The sequence below is a fragment of the Trematomus bernacchii genome, unplaced genomic scaffold (genome assembly GCF_902827165.1).
Source record: "Trematomus bernacchii unplaced genomic scaffold, fTreBer1.1, whole genome shotgun sequence".
Lineage (NCBI taxonomy): Eukaryota > Metazoa > Chordata > Actinopteri > Perciformes > Nototheniidae > Trematomus > Trematomus bernacchii.
In genome coordinates this window covers 1,798,755-1,824,835 of record NW_022987910.1, presented here as the reverse complement: position 1 = coordinate 1,824,835, position 26,081 = coordinate 1,798,755, and the positions used below count along the sequence as shown (strand labels likewise).

General features: G+C 39.2%; 1 protein-coding gene across 1 annotated transcript; it reads right to left on the bottom strand.

The window, feature by feature from the left end:
• Positions 1 to 274: 274 nt before the first annotated feature.
• On the bottom strand, positions 275 to 13,604 carry LOC117470436 (probable E3 ubiquitin-protein ligase HERC4). Its single transcript, XM_034115214.1, has 23 exons — positions 13,327 to 13,604; positions 9,877 to 10,027; positions 9,696 to 9,772; positions 8,687 to 8,914; positions 8,252 to 8,343; positions 8,023 to 8,150; positions 7,713 to 7,867; positions 7,430 to 7,488; positions 6,857 to 6,948; positions 6,677 to 6,736; positions 6,468 to 6,564; positions 6,092 to 6,272; positions 5,387 to 5,538; positions 4,935 to 5,054; positions 4,685 to 4,783; positions 4,334 to 4,513; positions 3,492 to 3,635; positions 2,886 to 3,052; positions 2,723 to 2,786; positions 2,552 to 2,622; positions 1,986 to 2,169; positions 1,198 to 1,300; positions 275 to 1,074 (listed from the first exon to the last, which is right to left on the bottom strand). The coding sequence occupies exons 1-23, from the start codon at positions 13,580 to 13,582 to the stop codon at positions 863 to 865; spliced, it is 3,072 nt and encodes a 1,023-aa protein (XP_033971105.1). The 5' UTR covers positions 13,583 to 13,604; the 3' UTR covers positions 275 to 862.
• Between the last annotated feature and the right edge of the window lie 12,477 nt (positions 13,605 to 26,081).

Genomic DNA, 26,081 nt, shown 5'->3' with positions numbered 1-26,081 from the left:
GTGCTGTTGTATTAGCTGTAAAATGTCTTTACTGTAGGGTATTTTTATTAATTGTACAGCAGTTTGGCTCGACCAAAAATCGTTTATAAATGTGCTATATAAATAAAACTTGATTTGATTTGAGTTCCCTATGAAGAGCCAACCTTCAATTTAGAAAATTCCCAGTTTATTCCCGTTAATTCCCATGGAAAGTTTCCATCTTTGAAAATTCCCGGAATTTTGCAACCCTGCACGCAACACGTTAAAAATATATTGAATAAACTGCAAACCGGTATTGAATAGAAAACACATTTATTTAGTATGTTAGGTTACAAAGTTACGAAAATAATACATTTCCTGATTAACAAAGATTTTGTTTTACTTTGGTCACACAAACATAAAATATTAACTTACATTTTAAACTTGTACAACATGAACAGAAGAAGTCCTTAATGCTAAGAATGTCATCATAATGTTTCAAAAGCATGGTGCTCAATCCAGAGTGGACCTACTGTAACAGTGACAGAAATGGCAGTAGCCTGATTTCTGGACACACAATTTGTGGAGAATGATTTTAAAATGTTGGCCCACTATACACTTTAAAGTGTTGTGTTACGTCAGGCAGTTTTTATTTATTTTTAAATCTTTCTTCCCTATTCAAATGTGTGTTTATGCTAAAACACCGGTCATACCTATAACAGAGTATCCAAAAAACATTATCAAATGATTTCTTAATATGTCAACATATTCTCAAACTACTGAATAATAGAATATGGACTGCTGATGAAGCTTACATTTGGCAGATTATTCCGACAAAAATAACAATTCTTTAAATGCTAATAATGCAGACTTCATTACTTCATTCTGTAATGTCTGCTTTCTTTCAGAAGCCTCTGTTGTGATTAATAGCCTGGAGGAGCCGCTTGTGCATGGTCCTCTCGGCCGGGTACCTCTGGTAGACGGGCAGTAACAGCAGACGGTGGCAGGTGAGGGATTCTGGCTTATCGATCTCGGTGGAATCGGGCAACACAGCGACTTTCATCTGAACGCTCTCCATACCCAGGAAGGGAACACGGTAGGAGCCGGTGACGAACACTGATAACAAATAAAGAATCTTAAATTAATTAAATACAACTTCATAGAACACCAAGGAAGCTAATACTGATAGGGACTCCACTTGAAATGTAATAAATGATGTCAATCATTTCTGATACTTACGAAATAACTTTTTCTTCTCCTCCGCGGTCAGATTCTCAAACACCTCCCAGAAGGTCATGATGTTTGGATGCCTGTCATGGTAGTCTCCTTCATACACTGTATTCTGTTTGGAAATGACATGTGGAAAGTTCATTTACATCTCCCCTACAAGCACTTAAACACACAAAACTGTATGAACAAGCAAAGTAACTTAACAGATCTTAAAGGTCTCATGTTAAATACCTTTTTAGGTTTATTTAAAAACATTTGGAGACTACTAGAATATGTTTAAATGCTGTAATGTAAAAAAACAAAACATTATTCTTATCATACTGGCTGCCTGAAAAGAGCTGTATTCAGCCTCTTACTGAATCTGATGAACTCCTCAGACCCTCCCTCTCAAAAGCTCAGTCTATTCTCATTGGTCAGTGTTTCCCACTAGCTGTCGATTGTCGAATGGTATCTCAAATCTGATTTGCTCTTTCTTAGACAGGATTTTTAATATGTGGATCAGCAGAACATTTGAATTTGTTTTTGCTGAAACCTTCTGAGTATCTTTACACACAGGGGAGACATACAGTATATATGTATATGTCTGTGTAAAAGACATGAAAAAGTGCATATTGCATAATATGTGACCTTTAACTGAAACAGTCTCTTACAATTTGAAAATGTATGTTAAACAACTACATAACAAACTGGTCATCTTGTTCTCCATATTTTTGTGATATATTCTTGTTTCAAATTATATATCCTCAGATAAAAAGATAAGATAAAACATTATTCTGAATATCTGAACTTCAGCAGACCTTCTTGAACACCTCCCAGTCGTAGTTCTCCTGGCCCACCATCACTGCCTGCAGCTCCTCGGGCTGGAAGAACTCCACCACGTCGATGTCACACACCTTGAAGAAGCCTTTCTTGAACGCTTCAAATGCTCCCTCCACTGATTTGTTGAAGGCATAGTTGACGTAGGCGTCTACAAACTCTTTCCTATTAAAACATTTAATAAAAGAATATACAAAAGATTAAACTGAGCGCTGACATTAAGTTATCCCACACCTAACACAATTCTAAATGTTTCTTCTGTAATACACTTTACACAGTACAGTAGATCAACGCTAAATCTTTAATGAAAGTAATGTATTATTTTATGACAGGTTTAACTGTTTTAACTGCTAGATGGCAGCAAAGATTTGCAGTCGACGTAAGAATGGATCATTGTGTGTTTGTTGACAGCATGCACTGCTGAATGGCAAGAAATCTGTGAGGTTGTCAAAGACACAGACTGACAGAAACTAAATACATGTTTAAAGCTTGTGAGGCAGAATAAAGCTGTGCAGATCAGATTGTTAAATACAGCAGTTAACCGTACCTGTTGGACGGTGTCACAACTTTCCCAGTTTCTTTCGGATCAAGTTCAGCTGTCTCTCCGCCCCAGGGCACCTGGTCAAACAAACAGTTACAGCCAGAGTGGAATATGCAGAAACACATGTGGGCAACAGAGGAGAAGAATGTCTTTCGAACTGCGATTGAGTAAACTTACAGTGAAAGTAATGTCCATTTGTTTGACCTCATCAGGAGGGCAGTCCAACAGGAACTGCCAAGACCTGCAAACAAGAATGTCAATAGTACAAAAAGATCAATCTAAAACAACTATAACCTGCAAACTACAAACATTTCAGAGAAAGAATATATGCGAGTCTTACTCTCCCATGACAGGGTCGAACTCCTTCATGTCGTCCAGTGAGGGTTTGACCTTGAGCAACTTCTTGAAGAGAACCAGTGGGAAGCGCAAGTGGACAAGGTTGTGGTGGTAGAGAGCCAGGCCGCACAGAACGCCAAACAGGAAGTAAGTCTTCTTCTCTACTTTTGGCTGTTTGGTTTATGACAAAACACATGATTAAGATTTGGAAGGATTAAATAACAATGAAAAGGTCAAATGTACAGAACAGTATATCAGAAAAATCTGAGTTATACATTCACGTCTTTGTTTATAAGACTTTTATAGTAATCAGATCACTTTGTTAAATTCATGAGGAATTTGTTTAAAAAAAAAAACATAGTAAATGTATAGAGGGCTGGACAGTATATCAACAATATACCAATATATTTAAAAGTGTTCGAAATAACATCTTACATGTGGCTAAGACTTTAAACTAAATATTTAGCCCACCTAATAAAGAAATACCGATATATATATATGATGTATTCAACCTTAAAATACATAGATATTACTTTTGGTCCATTTTACCCAGCCCTAAGTAAATAAAATGATTTAATTAATGCTTTTGTGTTTAATTATCGTGTCTTACCCTGACAGGGAACCAGGCCAGAGGGTTGCTCTCGTTGAACATGAACATTTCAGACTTGGGAGACATCAGCTCTTCAAACACTTGCAGGAAGAAATCTCTTTTGTAGACATCCATCACCTTCGTCCTGTCGTCATCAAATTGCACCTTCAAAGGATAAAATAATGTTTTCATTATTAACAGTCCTTAAACTAAATCAGTATTAGCTCTGATGGTAAATAAAACTTCCTGTCATCCATTTTGGGCTTAGAACTAATTGAAGGGATTTAATCAAGCAAGACATTCAAAAATGCACAATTACTATACCAACAACTCCCCTTACACAATCCACTAATTGCTGCTATTGATGGGAAAGTTTTATCAATTGAACTGTACATTTATTTTATTCAAATTATTTAAAAAACATTTAAAAAATCAATTGGTACTGATGTTTGCAGGCCCTCTACATATTTGTTATGTTTAATTATCTCCAATTACTTAAATATGTACTGTAATTGACATTTTGCTCCAAATGAAGTCAACTGATTTTACACATAAAGTAAAAAGTACTGAAGCAATGAAACATATGCTTTTAAGTAGCATTGTGGAGAGCGTAGGATACAGATGTTGTTGATTTTTGACCCATTACAGAGAGTAGATCTTCCAATATCTCAGCCTTCATTGCTGTGATTTTGACCGTTTTTTAATTTCTTGTGAATCCCACAACATATGGAAGTGCAAAACTAAATGGCTGAAGTATCCATAAAATAACTCAGAAACTAAGTATAAAAAGACAAGGGCTACAAAATGTTGCCTCAGGCAACTAAACATGGCAACATTGTGTAGGTATGTTGTAGTATGTTTACCAAAAGCTCCCTTTTGAAGGCGCAGTGGTCGGCCGCCCCCAGCTGCCTGAAGGTGTCCTCCACCAGGTGAGAGCGCCTCAGGGTGAGCTGGAAGACCGGCGCGGGGGCGGAGTCTGGACCGTCCAACCTGAGCTCTTCAGGACACGCCAAGGCCAGTCCATAAACGAAACCCTGCACTTTCTGTAATTACAAAACCTTAATATATCTTTATCTTAATAAAGACATCTACACATTGACAGATTGGTTCAAATGAATGCTCAAAACAAGAAACAACCTCAGCTGTATGACAAATAACTAAATAAGAACTTCAGTAAATTGATTAGAAATTATCTAATGTTACGAATACTGTACCTTTGAGATAAACGCATAGAAGTTAAAGACTGCCACCTTTCGAACCAGAGTGAACAGGAATGGGTAGCGGCAGAAAATGACGGGTGTCTTGACATCATCCTTAAAAGAAAAAAATTGATAATAAATAAATAAATAAATAAATAATTAAATAATTTCAGCAAGAAGCATTTCAACAGAAAATGCTCAGGATAAAATCACAAATAGTTCGGAATAAATGCAATATCTCGAAAATGGTAAGATATGTTTTTACCTCCTCTTTGGAAAATTCAAACCAAAGTGCAACGTCCTGATCTAGCAGCACATTGTCACTGATCTCCTCTACGTAGAAGGTGCTCGGTGGGACTTTGTAGGACTTTCCAGCTTTGTTTGCCTATAAGTAAAACACACGTTTAGCCTCAGAGTTCATTCTGATCACCCATAAAGATTGAACAATCATTTCTCCGACCTCTTCTGGGAAACGACAAAGCTTTGCTCGAAAGGGCCGAAACATCTGCCTCGAAAGGTAGCAACATTTCAGATGAGTTACAGGGCAGACTGTAAAATAAGCTTTTGACACCAGCAACAACAAAAAAATAATAATCTTTGGGGCTGGTTCAGATAGCGGGGAAAATCTGTATTTTTTATCCTTTTATAAGGATAAATGTCTTCCTTTCATGTTTGGTCCTGAAATAAAAAAATGTAATAAAGTAAAACAGCACTCACTTTGTACAGCATCTTGAGGACCTCCACCAGGTATTTGACTCCGACGTTATGAGTTACCAGGAGGCCATTTCTGAGCAGGAAGGCCAGGGCCTTTTTGAACACCAAGATGTGCTTCATCAGTATGGAGGGTCTCAGGGTGGACCACCAGCGTCCTGAGAACAAAAGGCATTGTCCGTCTTGTATTAGACAGCTCAACACACTGCAAGTAAAAAGCAGATCTTCACCAACTTGACCAAATTAGCAAAACATTTAGAAGAAAAAAACACTGATGCACACCGCTCGGACATGCCTTGATTGTTGCCATGTTTTTTGGCAACAACAACGTGTACATTTCTTGATCTGACAAAGTTATTAATCTGACTCAACAATATAATATATAATATACATACAATTAATTGTAAGGCTAATGCTATGTTAGCTGGCTATTACGTTGGTTGCTTTATATATACAGTCTATGGTTGGTTGTTACTTTCAGAAAACATAAAAAACAGTTAATCTGACATTAATGATATAAGAAAAAAGAATTCTGAATTTGTTTATCAGTTAACAATTAAGTAAATTAAATATTATTTATGCATGTTAAAAATCGACTTGTTTTAAACCAATAAACTATTTGCAGTCTATTGTTGTCCTTGAAAGTACCTTGGATCATTACAAAACCCATAACCTAACAAAATACTTTAGAAAAATGTTGCTGTAGTTTACTTAGTGTATCTTGAGTCTTCTCCTGCAGTTCAACAATAATGATCGCCAGCATCAACACCCCCTGCATGACATTACACTCCTCTTGGAGGAGGGGACACGTCAGCAGAATCAGTACGATTTCTGGTGATTTTAGGGGACAGCTTGAATTGAAGAGCAAACAAATAAGGAGTTCGAAATGTACCTGCAAAACAGAAATTGAGATTACATTGTAATGTTTAAACAGCATGAATAAGTTTGTGAAAAAAACAATTTAGTGGCTAGTTTGAACCATTTCCATGCATAGAAGGGATTTAGAGCCTTGTGGGTCACAACTGTATCTCAGTTCACGTCTCAAGCAAAAGAGAGTAATGCATGGCGGTAATTCAAACGTCTTAACTGATTGTTTGATCCATGGCACTGCCAGCATCTGGTCGAAAGCTTCGCTAGCTGCATCAAGGTCCACAGTTAGAGCACCTGCTTCTGATGGAGGCCCACTGATATCAAAGCAATTTAAAACAAAGTAGCAGAACCAGAATGAGTTGATGGGATTCAGAAGATTTTATAATTCTTCTTTTGTTAAATCACGAGTTAAACAATAGAACTCACTCAGCCTTCGTGAAACTTGCAACAAGACTTGTGTTTGTCTGAAACATGGAAGATATTTCTCTGTTGAATGAAAAGAAAAGGAGGGAAACCATTAAAACACTGTATCTACTGCTGGATGTATGATATTTTATATGTGCAGCTACATAACTCCAACCGTAATTAAAGTATGAAAATAATGACCTCTTTGCCTCTACGTTGCCATGTGTCATTGACAGCCATTGTTGAAGTTTAGTCTCATCAAGCCGCCCAGTTATCTGTCCTTTGTCCAAACGCTTAAACGACAGACATTTAACAGATTTAAGCTTTGATAAAAAAAACTAACATTAAATCAAGGTAATAAAAATATATAAATATATATATATATATATATATATATATATATATATATATATATATATATATATATATATATATATGATCAAATCTGCAATAACAATGGGCCTTGTGCATGAATGTTTTCTTATTTGTATCTTGTGTTTGTTCCTGAACACAGCAATAAGATGAAAATAAGAAAATCCTACATGGGATTCACGCAACATGCTCTGACAGCCAAATCTGTTCCATCTTGAGTATGTTGATGAATTGCGTTTGATCTTACATTTGATGCGTTTGCCTAGCAATTTTCATTCAGCATAAGGGGGAAAGCCCCACTAAAACCATATAAGGGCATCAGACTTAACAGTTAAGATCAAATCTGTACTTGAAATGTTTCATGCAATAAGCACTGAGTCTCTGAATAGGTGAACATATTACCTGTGGAGGTGAAGTGTAGGTACAGCTTGTATTCCACCCAGCTGATATTTTCAAGTCTGCTTAAACCAGGAAAAAATACATTTGCATATTTAATGTATCTCTTTTAGTTTTACACTACTTCTACCATAAAAAGGACATTGATTAGAACTGCTGCTAACTAGACTTATATTCTCTGCTAAGGATACTATTTCTCCAATATGCCTTCACAAAGTAAATAGTTGTATGTTGCTATATTAATGAACTTACAAATCTACTAAACACCACCCTGGCCATACATACACACCCTTGGGGACGGCTGCCACACCTTCAGTGGTCCATGGAAGAGATACCAGAGTGGGAGTCAGACTATTTTCTGTTCGTCCTGTCCCAATTTGACCTTTGGCCCCATCGCCAAAAGCCCACAGCTGGCCAGAGGAGGACAAAACCAGTGTATGACGTCTGGGGGACAAAAACAATTGTGATTGTAAATCAATAATAATAAAAAATGGATAGACGTGCAATAGGTGTCCTTTTTTATTGTAAATGTAATGAGCTAGTCACTCTAAAACGCCACAATACATTAAGCCTTTCTTAAATGAAAACACTGTTTTCACCTGCCACAGGAAATGTGTGATGCAGGTCCATCCAAACCGTCCACCAGTCTGGGTTTCAGTTCATTATCAGAGGAGTTGTGACCCAGCTGACCGTAGCTTCCCTCTCCAAAAGTGAAAACCTTGCCGTCCTAGAAATCACGGCGTCACATATCAAAATAAGCAACATCCTAATATTTGTATTATGTTTACAATGGAATTTATGATTGGTTGAAATCTGAAGATTCAGTACCTTAGTTAACACAGCAGAGTGTGCTTCTCCACAGCTTATGAAGGAGACACCCAGAGGTCTGAGGGCGGGTACCATGCAGATGTTGAACCTGCCTGATAAATATGATAAAAAATAGAATAAAAGATTCCCATTTCCAAAATAATTATACATACAAGCTATGATGGTCTGTACAATTTCAATATCTGAGGTTAACATTTTAAAAGCCCTCTTTTCTCTGGACAGAAGGCTTTTATTCTGAAATGTTACCAGGCTAAGGTTGTGGAAAATGCAGTGACTCTAAAAATGAAAAGAATACTGGCTTGCAATGGGCAGTGACTATTATTTACAAATGAATCCATATTTCTAACTCTAAAAATGACAAAAGCCCTCCACTTGCATGGACAATTTTCTGCTTGCTGAACATCACATGACACAATTGAAGCACATAATTGTTACCCTTCTCATCCACCCTGTTGAGACCCAGCTGGCCAGATTTATTGGCCCCGCAGCAGTACACCAGGCCTGGGAGTGTGAGGAACAGGGAGTGGGTCGCTCCGGCCGTAACCTGGGTAACTGCTACTCCGGTCAGAGCGCGCACCAGGTCAGGTACAAACTGCCGCGACACCTTCTTCCCCAGGCCTAGCTGACCATGACGGTTCGAACCCCACGAGAATACATCGCCTCCTGAAAAGTGAAATAATAGACTTTTTATTCTTTTGTATTATTCTTTTTTATTCACAAAAATAACTGTAAGACTGTGGGCTTGTTCAGAAGATAATGTCAAATGAATATGTTTTCCTCTTTAGATTAACCTTTTGATTTAAAAATGAAAAGAATTGAACATTCAACATGTATATCCTCTTTTCTGAAATGTGTCGCACCTTTGTCTGCCTTAAAGGTGGGGTAGGTAATTTTGGAGAAACCAGCTCGAGTGAGCTAGAATTTGAAAATACACAGCCGGGAAAAATCTGCCACTTCCTTACAGAGCCCCTCCTCCAACACACACATGACCAATGAGGGCACGAGATAAGTTTGTGCACGAGATGGAAGGCTGACAGGCAGGTAGGCCAGCCAGTTATTTTAGCCGGGCCGGCTAAAATGATTGGTCGTACTTTTTACAGTACTACGGCTTCCACAGATGACATTTTTTAATGGATTTTTTGTCAAAGCACTTTAGATATTCATTGCTATCGGGATGTTAAGAGCATTCCATGGAATATAACAAAAAGTGTATCTCGAGCCGGTTTCTCAAACTTATCTACCCCACCTTTAAGCTCCCACTAATTAAAGAACATTTACTTTGCACTAAATTGTTGGTGGGGAATAGGGAAACTGGCACAGTGATAAATTAATATTAAAATCGAAATCATTATTACACATAACCAAAATAAAAAACTGAGGAACAAACAATGTTACTGTTGCATATCATATCAGAAAGATGGCATCAGTATGTGCATTGTCATACCTTTAGTCAGAGCCAGAGAGTGGGAGTTTCCACAAGCAACTTGAATCACAGGTATTGGCAGTGGCATCTGCACATGACTGCATGTTGACGAAACAATAGAAAGTAAAAATGATCAAACAAATACCTACTTTCAGACCTAAGTATACATATTCATATATTCCTGCTTAGTGTGAGATCTTACCTTGGTCTGTTGTGGAGTAGATTTGGTAAAAGGCCTCTCTGTCCGTCCTCTCCTGCCCCCCAGGAGAACACCTTTCCAGATGCACACACAGCCAAACAATGGTCCTGACCACAAGCTATGGCCACCACATCGCCCAGCCCCTCCACACGACCTTATACAGGGGGACAGAAAAGAGGATAACATATCAGGCATGTAGCGCAGTGGACTAGGGCATTGGTGTTCGGATCAGGGGAACACAGGTTCAAACCCCACTGCAGTCAGCATGTCGTTGTGTCCCTGGGCAAGACACTTCACCCCAAATTGCTCCTGTGGGGATGGCCCACAGTATTGAGTATGTAAGTCGCTTTGGATAAAAGCGTCTAACAAGTAACATGTCATGTAATGTATATTTGGAATAACAATATCGCCCATCTAATACTAAACAAATCAAGCAAAACGGTTCCAAACATGCCATCAACTATACATAAGAAAAAGTGACAATGCTCATAAAAATGGTGGAAAGTAGGCTACTACTAACTAACTACATTGCCTTAAATGTAAAATGTTGAGTTCATTTACTTACTGGTTTCATTGAATGCAACGTATTCTTTCACAATTTAGGTCATCTTGAATGCAGGACTATATTCCACTGTATTTTTTTACTTTAAATTATCTTAATTATTGTACTGCCACTAATTCCCACAAACACGAATACATCACTGTAATGAATATTCCAATTTCCCATCTGCACTTGAACATCACGCATAACTTTCGTTGTCCTCTTCACTGACAAGAGCCGCGTTCACACCAAGTACTTTGCCGTACTTAGTTCCCAGCACTTAGTCCCGCTGTTTTTTAACGGACGTTGTCTGATTATGTCTCATATGCGCGGGCCGCTAGTGTCTGTTGATCTCCAGATTAACAGCAGCATGAGAATAACCTGCTGAAAGTGCCGATGCTCCATGGCGGAGGCTCCGGTAGAAATTGCCGGGATTTGCGTTTTTACCCCCTTAATGTCTGACCAATGGTTGAACAGCATTTCCGTGCACATGACTTGTGTTTAACGTTTATAGTCCGTTTGAGTTTTGCCCGTGTGAACGCAAACCGAACCTTCTGAAAAATGACACAATGTAACAAACTGTGGTCTGGTGTGCACCAGAGAAGCGGACTATTAGGTGTGAATAGAGAAGCGAAGTCCCTCCCCTTCCGGTTGAGCTCCATGGGACCTTATTTCGGAAAGGTTATGCATTCAAGTCAATGGAGAGAGAAAGATTATCTTTCGATCCCGTTTGAATTGTGCCACGAATTACACATATGATGTTTGTCAATTTAAAAGATAATTTTACAAGTCAAAAAAATAAAAATGTGTCGTAAAACTGTGAAGTAACACTTTTTTTGTGTGAAACCGCTCAATTAACTACATCTCCCGTCTCGCACCACACACCAAGACGGCCGTCACGTTGGCACATTTCACTTCTTTCTTTCAGAATGAGGCGAAAAGTATTAAAAGAGGTGAAAATCACTACAAGTCTGGGCATGTTGAGAGCTGTACATACACAAAAGGGGAATTAGTCGGTTCCGTAAGAGCCAGCATGCGGGACCGGGATTCTGGGATTTGTAGTCTTTCTAGTTGCGTATTTTTCATAGTCTTATATTTCAACAGTTTTACAACAAACTGTGACTTTTTTTGACATGGAAATTATTATTTAAGATTAACAAACATCATATGTGTAATTCGTGGCACAATTCAAACGTGATCGAAAGATAATCTTTCTCTCTCCATTGACTTCAATACAAACTTTTTCCGAAATAAGGTCCCATGAGGCCCACCGGAAGGGGAGGGACTTCGCCTCTCTATGCAGAGCCGATCGCGTTCACACCGGAATAAGTTCCCTGAGGGAAGATTACGCAAATGAGCCGCTGACGTCACTTCGTCTTCTTCTGCTTTGGGTTTACTGGCAGGCCGCAAACAACTTCACGGCGTATACTGCCACCCGAAGTCCCCGGCCGGAAGTCCCCGGAGTTGGGGACTGGCTTCAGTAGAAGCTGCTGGGACTCCCAGCAGCTTCTACTGAAACCTTCCGAGTAAATCGCCAGAACGCCGACACCCAGGGCCGGCCCGTGGCACTGGCGTTATAGATGTTCGCCTAGGGTGCCAGATCTGGGGAGGCGCTGCGCTGGCAGTTCTGGGAGGGAAAAAAACATTTTTGACCGTTGGTGCTCATCCTAATTTTCGGCCTTGATGTAACAATATTCATAATTAAGTAAATGTAACACCCTTTTCACCCCGGTTACACGTTTCATTTGTCCTGTACGATGGGCGCTGGAATGTTGGCTTATCTGGCGCCCGCAGCTCACAGCCAAAATGCGAGTGAGCGAGGGAGAGAGGGAGAGAGGGAGGGCGCACCGGTACCCGGCGCTGTTGTTATTAGAATCTGGTGCTAGCTGCTCTAACAGATATAAGAAGAAGATGTTTCTACAATAATGTGGAGGGAGAGTCTTCTCCAGTCAGACTGAGAGGCTCAGTGAGGTAAAGGACTCTGAGTGTTTAGATAGTTAACTTTAGTCTAAGTTATCTCAGTGGGTCTCAAACGGTTTGGTCACAATTTATGTAAACAAATATTTCCAAGGCACTCCTTTATAATTATTGGGATAAACAAAAACAGGTTTGAAATAATTTCAATGTATACTATAGGACAGTAAACCAAAAATATCCTTTAAAACTGGAGAGATAAAAAAAAATGCATGAATAAATAAATGTTAACTGGGTAAAATAAGATATGAATGAACAACAAAAATAAAATAAGTTGCATTTGCCAGCTAAAATCTCGCAGAGGGCTGCAAATTGTCTAGAGCCGGCCCTGCCGACACCTCCTTATCTCCACCGCTCCCATGTTTTCTTTTGTGTTGCCATAAGTTAGTCTCTCTTGCTCTGCGTTTGTGCGCTGGGCGAATGCTAATGCTAATAATGCTAATGCGAGGATAATAAAATGGCGCCTCTACAAAACATTTCAGAGTTTTACGGGGAGTGGTTTGCAATTCGCCCAGCCAATCAGAACTGGGGCACTCTTTTTCCCCCAGGAGAGTACCACCTCTCAGCAGGCACTAAAAATGGGGGTAAAAGTTCCCGGCACTAAGTACTCTTTTTGGTGTGAACGCTCCTAATAAGGGGTAAACGAAACTGAAACGTAGCACAGCTGATTGAGCTGCACAACAAGTTCATTTATGGATTTCGATGCAGACTCATAAGATAATGATAAACACAAGATAAAGTAAATGTAATTGTCTTGAAAGACGAAGAACCATCAGAGATTCCTCATCATATATCCTCAAAATATATTAAATTTAGATAAAAAATGTCATGATAAAAAACACTTCACGTTTTTACTAAAGTACTAACTGTCTAAGTTTTTATTATTTTATGGGCTACTACATGGCTATTTCTTGTTATGTCGAGATTCTGCAGCCTACCTGTTGTTCTCCCATCTTTACGGTTCTTCTTTCGTCCAAGTTGTCCCTGAGAGTTGTTTCCACGTGACAACACGCCGCCCTCCCCGTTGAGCAGTAAAGTGTGCTGGTCCCCGCAGCAGATGTCGGTGATAACCCCGGGGACAGACCAGGACACCGGGCTGAGGGCTGACTGTGGACCGAACTGTCCACTGGAGCTGTCTCCCCAACAGAACAGCTGCACCATCATGTCTCCACATGGACTCAGTGTCTGCATCATCTGCGCCTGCAATTTATCCCCTCTGATGCTGCCTTCAAGTGCTGTCGGAGGTATCAGTATCACGATAGTAAATATGCATTTTTGCTTCTCTTTCTGCGGGTCTTGCATATTGAGTAGGCTTGCTTAAAAAGTATATCACGTTAACTAAGTTTGTAACTAGCTTCAATTTGTCATTTATTTTCCAACAAAGCAAGCAAAATACAATCTAATAGAAACAATGATGTACGTTATCTAATTTACGAGCCTGCCAATAAGACAGGAAGGCAGCATGAGAGACACCAGTTACCAGAAGAAATCTCTTATCTTTTAAAAGTCATGTTGACCGAAATGCTGAAACCTAATGTAGCAAAATATAACTAGGTATATTTGCAAAGGAACACGTGGATTTTTTATGTTTAGGGTGTTCCGACCAAATTTAATAGGTTCTTGTGTTGTTTTTTGTCTGACATAAATGGCAGAAATTCTTACAAAAACTAAAATGTGGACCTTTTAAATACAGAAACAGAGATATAATCAAGGCATTCATTAAACATTTTATTATTACATAGATATTTGTCAAAATTATAGTAGATGTGAATTAAACTGACTCCTGTTTGGTTTAGTTTCACAGAAATTAGTTAAATGTGTGGGGAGGCGTGTGGTATAGTGGGTTGTGTGTTGGTTTTCGGATCAGGGGACCACAGGTTCAAACCCCACTGCAGTCAGCATGTCGTTGTGCCCCTGGGCGAGACACTTCACCCCATATTGCTCCTGTGGGGATTGCCCACAGTATAGAGTATGTAAGTCGCCTTCGATAAAAGCATCTAACAAGTCAAATGTAATGTAAAAATGCTGGATGAGGTCATCATTATTGGCTCAGACCAGCTGAAACTGAAACAATGCTGCCAAGCTTCCACAGAAGTGTAGCACCTGTACTTTTTTTATTTATACATACAAGTATACACATATACACACAATCAGTTTTTTTGCCATTACATTAGTATTATAAATACATTGACACAGAGAGTGAAGAAATCCACATTCCACAAAGGCCAAATGTTTTATATTTCAATCTTAAACATTTTTTTTTAAATTGCTTCTTCTTTGGCCCATGCTTCACCCAAGTGAAAATTGGGTTTGTCAAAAACAAACAAACAGAACCAAAACATCTTTACAAAGCTATTCATCTTAAGGCCAAATAAGTCTTTGATACTGGAGAGTTTTTGTTTTATTCTTATCTAAAAACAGAGGGATGATAGCTCATGAGACTTCAATGGTCTTTTTCAAAAAAGTCAATCTGTTTACAGTTCTGTTTCATATGGGTGTTGAGCAGAGATGGGGTCGTTACTAAAAAAAAGTAATATATTACATATTACATATTACTTTAAAAAAAAGTAATATATTACACTACTTCGTTACTCTCTACATAAAGTAACTCGTTACTTTACTCGCAGGGCCGGCCCGCCCCTCCCTACAGGCAGATCACGCAGACTGCTAAAGTTTCAAATGTTCTCTTTAGTTCAGTTTCCATTGTCGCATAAGACTGATCCAGATAGCTCTGACTATGACTGTCCTCTGTCTCCTGCTATCTGTATTTTGCGCAGTATATCTCTGAACGATGCGATGGTGATTCCACTGTGCAAATGGGCAACATTACCTCTACTATGAAGGATGCTACAAGCCTGTCCATCTTTGCTTTGGTTACCGGTCCTCCAAATTCTAATTTGTGCTGCTTCGGAGTCGGCGGCGGCGCACTCACAACATCCTCACTCTGGGTTCGGGGGTCCTTAGCTATTAGCTTCACCTTAGCATGTGTTCTTTGCAGGTGTTTGTTGAGGTTTGACGTGGTGTTTGCAGCAGTGGATAACAGCTTCTGGCCTGGGGCCTCATTTATAAAGGGATATACGCTCAAAAAATGGCGTACGCCAGTTTCTACGCAATGTTTGCGATTTATAAAATACTAACTTGACGGGAAAATGTGCTGTCCTCCACGCAAACTCTAACCCATGCGTACGCACTAAGCACACAAACGGGAGAGACGAGAAACTGCGACACCGTTGGCAGAAGGAAGAATGGAGAGAAATATGTGGAAATAATACCATAAATAAAATGTTACCTCTCATTTATCAAATATGAAGAATTCATTTTCAAACATTGATTAAAGCCAATCTTAAAATGATTAAACAAACGCCCGTTTGAGACTCCTCAGTGCACACAAAAACATAACTTGGAGAAATAAATAAATACGGATATGCTATTTAAAACCACCTCGAATATGTTGTGTTAATGTTATGAAATGTTTTCTCATAAATGATGCGGTAAGCAGGAGGACAGAATTACGTCTAAACTGATGCCGTTTTGCATTTCTATAGGTTGTAGATACGAGCATGGTTTTATATACTATCACGTTTAATCGTGTTTTATGCCGTTTGCCAAGACTTGATAAGTCGCTCGTAAAACACAGGAGGTATGGAAACTAAGAACACCATATGTGGTAAATTGTACAGCTAATATAACACAATCCATTAGTTGTATTTCCTTTAACTGGTGGATTATGTATATATAGTTGCTGATCGACAGCTGGAACACAAACCACCAAATACAACAAAAATAATTCAGATCCAGTCGTCATGACTCCACTCCGGAGGGATTCCCCGATCATTTCTTACAGTTTCTCATCAAGGGGGTGTCTCCTGTCCCCGGGACAAACACACTGCCTGAGGAAGGTTATGTGTATTTGTTTTGTCATTAACTTTTTTCGGACCACTTATTTATTTATTTTGGTGACGATCCGACCTCCATGCTGCTACTCTGGTTCAAACTGCATCCACCAAACAATATGATTTATCTCGACCTCCCCACAATAACCAAAATCTGACACGGTGTGAGATGTCTTTTTTAGCTGTTCTATCGTAATTTCCTGCGATCTTCTTCATGCAGTCAGTCAAAAATGAATGAATGAATGGGCGTTTCTTTGACTATGTATAGGCAAATATGGGCGTTACGAGTCGATTGTGATTTATCAAGGGAAACAGGCGTAGGGAGTGCCGTACGCACTTCCCTCGCCGGTACGCAATGTTTTGTGAATCGGAAAATGGCGGAAAATGTATGTACCTATTTTTGTGCTTTGTACTACGTAAGCAACCTTCCTACGTCAATCCTACGCAAGGCGTTATAAATGAGGCCCCTGGACACAGTTTGCACCTCACCGTCACATTCCTGTCTATTCTTCGGACGAACTCAAAATAATGGGCATACCTCCACCCCTCGAAAGTTATCGCTGACTCTGCCATGTTTATGCAGCATTGCACGTGGAGATGTGGACGCGCAAGTCGCGCAGATTACGTACATATAACCTGCGGCGGAAACCCCTCTTGTCTGTCAGTGTGATTATGACTGATTTTATAAAAGTAACGAAGTAACGCGTGTCGGGGCAATGTTAGTAACTGTAGTGTGATTACTGAATTATAAAAGTAATGCGTTACACTACTCCGTTACCGACAAAAGTAATATTATTACACCCAACTCTGGTGTTGAGAGATGTATCCATAGATTTAGTCCCTAATTTTGCTCTCAAAGTGCAACAGATTGATGCATTTAACTTCAACATTTCAAAAAAAATCTTCCCCGGGGGAGCATGCCACCGGACCCCCCCTAGAGGAGGTGAGGTCCACCACCTGCCCACACCCCCTGTTAAATTGTCTCACCCACATTGAGGATGCTTCCTACGCCCATGTTTTATTCCATGTGTCAAGTCAGGCAAATTGGGTCCAAAAGTTATTGCATCAATGATCTGTTAACATTAAAATCACTAAATGCTGTAACTATTTTTGCTCGAGGCAACTCAAGGGCTCAGGTAATGTGATTACTATATGAATAATGGTCCAGGGTTTTTTGTTAGTAACATACTTTTGTCGCCGGCCGGCCGATACATGCCGCGCATTAAGTGGGCCTGTCTGTCAATTAATCCCCGGGCCACTTTTTCCCCCCAGTCCGCCCCTGTTCTCCGTGCTGTCCCCTCAGAGGAAGTGGGAAAACGGGATAAGACCTCTGGACACCACGCTGTCTTAATGATCCACACATTATATAGAGGAAAATAAATGTTTTAGGAAATGAAAAATATGAAGTTAACAAATAAAACACAGCTCAGGGGCAGTCATGGACGGTAGGTATTCCTAAAAAGATAAGTAGTTAACTTAGCCTCCATTGATTTTCACATCAAATTAGCGCGTTAATAAAATAAGCTATCATGGCTTATACTTGCATATCTAAACATAATCATGAAAGCCTGTTGGTAGAGTCAGGCACACAAGTCCGTTTGAGTGTGTGCGCCGGTGTCTGAACGCTCACTCACTGCTCGCTTTGTAGCTAACTGTCCCTGCTATTAGGCTACTAGCTTGCATTGTTATGGATCTAAAGTTAGCAAAAGCTAACTTTCATAACACAGCTTTTCTTTACTTCTCACTTAACTAACACAATAAAGAAACAGACCGTATAGTACAGCACAAACAACACAAATGATCAATACTTACATATATTTTCACTTGTAGTATTATAATAATTGAAATGCTGGTTCTTCTGGGGGTCTTCTGTCCACGCTCGCTCAGCTATCGCTGGAGGACTGGGCTGTAACTCACAAACTGAGTAGCCAATGGGGACGCACCCCTGAAAGTCCCGCCTACCTGGGACGTTTGTGTCAGAATTGAAAACAAAAAATGAGGGAGCGCAAATGAGAAAGCTGCAGCGAGAGCAAAAGTCTGATCATTGAGAAAGAAGCAAAGAGAACTGCAAACAAAAATATGTGTTAAAACAAAGAAAAAATACTTATAGTTTACATGATTACACAAATGATTTGCTTGCAACTTATAGTTTTATTTTTGAAATTAAATTTATTTTGCTTGACTTTTTTTCTCTTAAACTCTTAGTTTTGCTTGATTCTGAGAAAGTGTTGCTTTATCTTTATGAAACAAAACTAATCCCATAGTAGATAGCCCATATATGAGATTTCAAAAGTATTTTATTTTGAAACTCCTTAAGTTTTACATTCACTCAGTTATAATGTGGTAGATATACGTAGTTTGTTTTAAATAATTATTCATCACATTATATAGTAGGCTACATATTTCTTAATTTAAGCTCCAGTATATGACTATGTTTGGTATGTTTTTTTAGGTATATTTGTTATTGACCGAGTAAGCGCTTTTATTTTGAAGGCAGTTTTTCCAGGCCTCTACCGTAATGCATAGGATATTCGTGCACCGCAATACAACATGCGGGCTGGCTTGACTGTGTATTCCGAAGTGGAGGCTGGCTTCTTGATTGCACTGATTTTGAGTGATTAGGTCAATTGACCTGGAAGTTATTGAAGAAATAAGCAAATGTTTCCATCAAAATATTAATATAAAATATTGAAAGTATTTAAATGCAATAAAAAGGTGTGTCCTATGCAGCAAGTAGTTATTTGATCCAGCACTGATTTTGAGTCATTAGGTCACATGACCTAGCAGTTATTGAAGAAATATGCTAATTCTTCCATCAAAATATTAATAAAACGTATTTAAAGTATTCAAATGTAATACAAAGAGGTGTGTTCAATAAATGTATGCTCTAGAGTGGATTTGCTTCACATTCACACGATCGGGAAGCTGTCGATTTATTAAAAAGAACATTGTTCTTGTGTAATTGAAAAGTCATTTGTTGATGGTCCCTAAGTGAAAGCCTCGTTTCACAGAGAAGATCTCCCCGTCGTAATACAGCCAGCAGCAGGGGAAACTGACGCTGCTGGCGAGTCCGCGAATGTCTGTCGAATATCCAACCTAAAACTAACTTCACCGCGGTGTTGAACAAGGCTTATTAAGCTGAACATCGCCACAATTGTTCTGTCACAGCCGAAGTAAAAACAATAAGTGTGGCTTGATATTGAGTAAGAAAAAGATTTATAACGCTGTGAGAATGGGTCTGTGGAGAGCATTTCTCCGCAATCCCAATTTAGCAGCCCGAAAAACGTTTACCCATTTAGTCGTGGTAGATACGTTGTTTGTTTTAAACATCATAAATACACAAACAACAATGAATACTTACAGGTTGTGTACCCAAATCTCCCGCTGGTCCAAACAAAGTAGGAACAGCATCGTTCTTCAGTGCCCGACGCTGTACATATCCGGCATGAATCGCTGAAAGGTTTGTGAAGCTTTGTTTCGTGAAATGCTGGCAGAGGGTGTGGCCTCTGGGTATTCACACGTCACAGTACCCAGGAAGTAAACAATGGAAAATGAGAAATCTCCAACGAGGCGTTTTGGGGCAGCATAGACTGTGTTAGAGTTTTTACTCGCAACAGGGTGTACTTTGAGGGTTTTTGACTCTGCAGACCGTTTACATGCATAAAAACCTTCATAACACACAAGGGGACGGGTAATAACCGGAAAAGCATGACATGGGCCCTTTAATTATTGAAAAAGGATGAAAAACTCTAGTCTAAATGACTCTTTATGTGTACTTAAGTATACATATTTGTTCCATCTCTAATGTCTGTTCATATAATTAATTTCTCTGTTGTTGGATATGAATTGGATTTGGAATTCAAATCTAATGTGAGTTTCCCATTTCAATTCAGTCCACTGACCTGTTGAGCACAGTGTGCCATCAGAACGGTCTTTCCTGTGCACGGGCCTCCTGTCACCACTAGGGGGCGCTGTTGTTCACTCTGCTCTCTCTGACCATCATGTCTCCACATGGACTCTGTCAGTGTCTGCATCATCTGCGCCTGCAATTTATCCCCTCTGATGCTGCCTTCAGTTGCTGTCGGAGGTATCAGTATCACAATAGTAAATATGCATTTTTGCTTCTCTTTCTGCGGGTGTTGCATATTGAGTACCAGGCTTGCTTAAAAAGTATATCACGTTAACTAAGTTTGTAACTAGCTTAAATTTGCCATTTATTTTCCAACAAAGCAAGCAAAAGACAATCTAATAGAAACAATGATGTAAGTTATCTAATTTACGAGCCTGCCAATAAGACAGGAAGGCAGCATGAGAGACACCAGTTTCTCAGTTACCAGAAGAGATCTCTTATCTTTTAAAAGTCATGTTGACCGAAATGCTGAAACCTAATGTAGCAAAATATAACTAGGTATATCTGCAAAAGGAACAAGTGGATTTTTTATGTTTAGGGTGTTCCGACCAAATTTAATAGGTTCTCGTGTTGTTTTTTGTCTGACATAAATGGCAGAAATTCTTACAAAAACTAAAATGTGGACCTTTTAAATACAGAAACAGAGATATAAACAAGGCATTCATTAAACATTTTATTATTACATAGATATTTGTCAAAATTATAGTAGATGTGAATTAAACTGACTCCTGTTTGGTTTAGTTTCACAGAAATGAAATGAAACTTAAATGCTGGGTGAGGTCATCATTATTGACTCAGACCAGCTGAAACTGAAACAATGCTGCCAAGCTTCCCCAGAAGGGTAGCACCTGTACTTTTTTTATTTATACATACAAGTATACACATATACACACAATCAGTTTGTTTGCCATTACATTAGTATTATAAATACATTGATTAAAAAATCCACATTCCACCTAGGCCAAATGTTTTATATTTCAATCTTAAACTTTTTTTTTTTTGAATTGCTTCTTCACCCAAGTTTCATGAACATTGAGTTTGTTCAGTACTGCTGAAAAACAAACAAACAGAACCAAAACAAAACATCTTTACAAAGCTATTCATCTTAAGGCCAAATAAGTCTTTGATACTGGAGAGTTTTTGTTTTATTCTTATCTAAAAAACAGAGGGATGATAGCTCATATATGAGACTTCAATGGTCTTTTATTTTGAAACTCTACATCAGATTGTCCTGATTTTCTCTGAGTGACTAGATGGGGTGTCCTGCTATCACCCTGAAGTGAAATAAGTACTTGATACTGGAGAGTTTTTGTTTTATTCTTTTCTAAAAACAGCGGGACAATAGCTCGTATATGAGACTTCAAAGGTCTTTTATTTTGAAACTCCACATCAGATTATCCTGATTTTCTCTAATGGCGCATTTCCACTAAAGCGCGGAGCGCGGTTTAAGCGTGCCGTGCCCGGCCCGTTTTTGGTTGCGTTTCCACTAGGTGTAGTTCCGGCTAGCTGGTACTTTTTCACAGTTTTTCTGGCTCTCCAAAATCGAGGTTCTTTCCGGGCCAACAACCGGGCTGAGTATGCTAAACTAGTGAGAGAATCGCTGGCAACTACAACAAAATGAACATATTACCGTGATTTAAAGGTGGGGTAGGTAATTTTGGAGAAACCAACTCGAGTGCGCTAAAATTTGAAAATACACAGCCGGAAAAAATCTGCCGCTTCCTTACAGAGCCCCTCCTCCAACACACATGAACGCGCACATGACCAATGAGGGCACGAGATAAGCTTGTGCACAGATGTAAGGCTGACAGGCCTTCCAGTTATTTTAGCCGGGCCGGCTAAAATGATTGGTCGTACTTTTTACAGTACTACGGCTTCCACAGATTAATTTTTTTATGGATTTTTGGTCAAAGCACTTAAGATATTCATTGCTATCGGGATGTTAAGAGCATTCCATGGAATATAACAAAAAGTGTATCTCAAGCCGGTTTCTCAAACTTACCTACCCCACCTTTAATTGTAATACACGTTTCAAAATGATGCCGAAGTAACAACATTTTTTGTCTAGTTTCTGAACAGATATGAGGAGCTGTGAGCGGCTCCGCCTACACTGCGTTACTATAGATCAGGGCTTCTCAAACTCCGGACCAGGATCCGGATCTGGACCGAACTGCAAATCAATCCGGACCGAACCCTGTGTCCCATTATTAAAAAAAAAAAATTAAATTAAAGTGGACCTATTATGCTATATTGGAAAAATATATTGTAGGGCCATACACAAAACATGTCTGTGAAGTTTTTTGCTTAAAATACCAAACAGTTCACCCATTGTAGCCATGCCTCATACTGCTCATACCCCTCTTTTGCAGCCCTGTTAGAGAAACGCGGATTTTGGGTCCTTAGCTTGAAAAAAAAAAAAACAGGAGGCGGAGCTAATGCCTGATCAGAATTCTACCGGAGATAAAGTTAAATTCTGCTGTGATAAAACGCCATCCTGTTCTAAACCACATCAAAGATTATTTCTGAAACAGTATGGAGCTCAAATGGTTTTTCTCTTGCGGGTTTATCACAAGGTGAGTTCCTTTTTTTATTTCCTGCTTTTTAAACACATGTGCTCTACAGTACAGGTTAGCTCTGAGTGTTAGCGAGGCTTGCTAATGTAAACAAAGACGAGATTACGTCCAAAACACGTCAGGCATTGTTTCTGATAGCAATTTTCTGTGGGTCCGCTGCCGATTTGACGTCAGATCGGCAGCAAATCTGTATCCGCTTGTTGTACCCCTGTTTTTAAAAGATTTGGGTACGGAGGAAAAGAGAGAGGGTTTTATTTTCTGACGCTGCGTGAGTTCCCCGACGCACCGGGGACACATATTTATGTATAAAAGACATCACAAAGTGCATTTTGCATGATAGGTCCCCTTTAATGTATATTTTCTTGTGTCTGACGCGTTGTGAGAATGAACGTGCATATATATATTTACTTGTGTGCGCGAGCGTGACACGCATTGCAGACCGCAAGTTAACCGCAAGTTTACCTTGACTTTCTAATGCTTCAATTGCCATTTTTGCCGAGGTTCAAGGCATTGGCTACAGACAAACAGTGTCATTTCTCCCACTAGTTCAAGCTTGGACCAGAAGGGGGCCCCCAAAGAAGGTCGATGAATCCAATCCAATCCAATCCAACTTTATTTATATAGCACTTTAAAACCTCCAGACCAAAGTGCTGTACAGAGAGATACATAAAATATAAAATCACACAGCTCAGCTCACAAAACATAAAATAAATAAATACATTTAAAATAAAAGATACAAACACAAAACAAACCAGAATAAACGTAACAATTTCAAAATAAAAAAATAATAAAAAAAAAAAACATAAAAAAAAGATTAAAGGTAGGGTAGGTAAGTTTGAGAAACCGGCTCGAGTTACACTTTTTGTTATATTCCATGGAATGCTCTTAACATCCCGATAGCAATGAATATCTTAAGTGCTTTGACAAAAAATGTACTTTACTGGCATTGATCCGGACCATTGACCTTGTATAAAATTCACAAGTGGACCTTTAACAAGAAAGTTAAAGAGTTAAAGAGTACCCCTGCTATAGAGACTACCCCAGTTCCTAAACTGTAACGGAGCGTCCACACAGCAGCGTTAAAAAAATCTTCTAACGCTTCTGCCCATTCACTTTGAATGGGGTGACGTCACTTTGCCTCACTTTTCGCCGAACTGCATTGTGGGAAGCAGAGCGGAGATTTTCAGGATTTTCAGGATTCAAAGTTGAGCAATGTTAAACTTTTGAAGCTGAGGTGGAAGCGTTAGCCAATCAAATCCCGTTTATGCAAATCTGACAGTTCAAGCGCTAGCCAATCAAACCATGTGTAAACTGGGAGTGACATACCGCAGTTCATTTCCTCATATTCCAAAAAATGGAGGAGAAATTAGCGGTAGGGAATCACCCGGTGCTTTATGACCAGTCCCTATTTACCTACCGGGATACAAACCGGAGGAGCCAGGCATGGAGGGAGGTGGCAGAGACAGTGGTAGGTTTTCGCCTGTTTGGGGAGTTTATATCCAGTTTACTTCGGGCTTTTTTGCTTTGTATGTCGGGGGCGGGAGATTCATGTGATTGGTTGTTGGTCGCGTTGCTAGCAAAAAATCCCCAAGCTTCAGATACGCCCACCTCCAAGATTTTTTTAACGCTGCTGTGTGGACGCTCCGTAATGGAAACGCAGCATAAAGTGAGATTGGCCTAACAAGGCCTAACGAGGCCTAGACATACCGTACTAAGCCGAGCGAGGCCCTGCAGTGGAAATGCGCCATAAGTGACTAGTTGGGGTGTGCTGCTATCACCCTGGAGTGAAATAAGTCTTTGATAGACAGTTTCTATTTTATTCTTATCTAAAAACAGATGGACGATAGACCATATATGAGATTTCAAAAGTATTTTATTTTGAAACTCCTTAAGTTTTACATTCACTCAGTTATAATGTGGTAGTTATACGTAGTTTGTTTTAAATAATTATTGATCACATTATATACTGTAGTAGGCGCTTTTATTTTGAAGGCAGTTTTTCCAGGCCTCTACCGTAATGCATGGGATATTCGTGCACCGCAATACAACGTGCGGGCTGGCTTGACTGTGTATTCCGAAGTGACTGCACTGATTTTGAGTGATTAGGTCACATGACCTAGCAGTTATTGAAGAAATATGCTAATTTTTCCATCAAAAATATTAATAAAACGTATTTAAAGTATTAAAATGTAATAAAAAGAGGTGTGTTCAATAAATGTATGCTCTAGAGTGGATTTGCTTCACATTCACACGATCGGGAAGCTGTCGATTTATTAAAAAGAACATTGTTCTTGTGTAATTGAAAAGTCATTTGTTGATGATGGTCCCTAAGTGAAAGCCTCGTTTCACGGAGAAGATCTCCCCGTCGTAATACAGCCAGCAGCAGGGGAAACTGACACTGCTGGCGAGTCCGCGAATGTCTGTCGAATATCCATCCTAAAACTAACTTCACCGCGGTGTTGAACAAGGCTTATTAAGCTGAACATCGCCACAATTGTTCTGTCACAGCCGAAGTAAAAACAATAGGTGTGGCTTGATATTGAGTAAGAAAAAGATTTATAACGCTGTGAGAATGGGTCCGCGGAGAGCATTTCTCCGCGATCCCAATTTAGCAGCCCATTTAACCTGTTAAGCCCTGAGAGCGTGTTTTTCAGGTCTCAGGCTCGAAAATGACATTCCCAGAACAAATGACCATATCTTCCCTTCTAAAAGGGTTAAATTAATAATCTTTTTTCTCAAAGTAATGATAAACCTGTGAGTTGGATGTAGAAAAGTCAGAATCAATATAGATGTTTTTTATTTTAAAGAAAATTCAGATTTTACATAGTAAAAAACTGTAAATTATAGTGTCCGTCCAAATTATTATTATTTAATTATTATTATTTTGTACTTATAGTGAAAACTACCCTTGGATGATAGTAAGGTAGGCTAAAAGCTTTAGGAATCCAAAGTACAACATATAATAAGTACCCTGTATCAAGATTGATGCAAAACAAGTGACATTTGACCTTTTTAGAGAGATTTAGCAAAAAGAAACCACTTCTGGGGTCATTTGGGTGGATTTTCCATATCTCTGGCCCCCCTTGCTCGATTTTGATGGTTGACACCTCTTTCTGACCGTTAGAGCCAATATAATCGAAGGGGGGGTCCCCCACACACACTCATTGTGAAGAGAAAAGGTGGGGGCTTCGCGCATGTAATTTTCCATCAGAGTGAACCTATCTCTAGCTTTGACATCTGGAAACGGAAAAGCAGTTTTAATGCTTATGGATTATCAGAAATCATTTCAAAGGGACACAGACACATTAGATTAACCT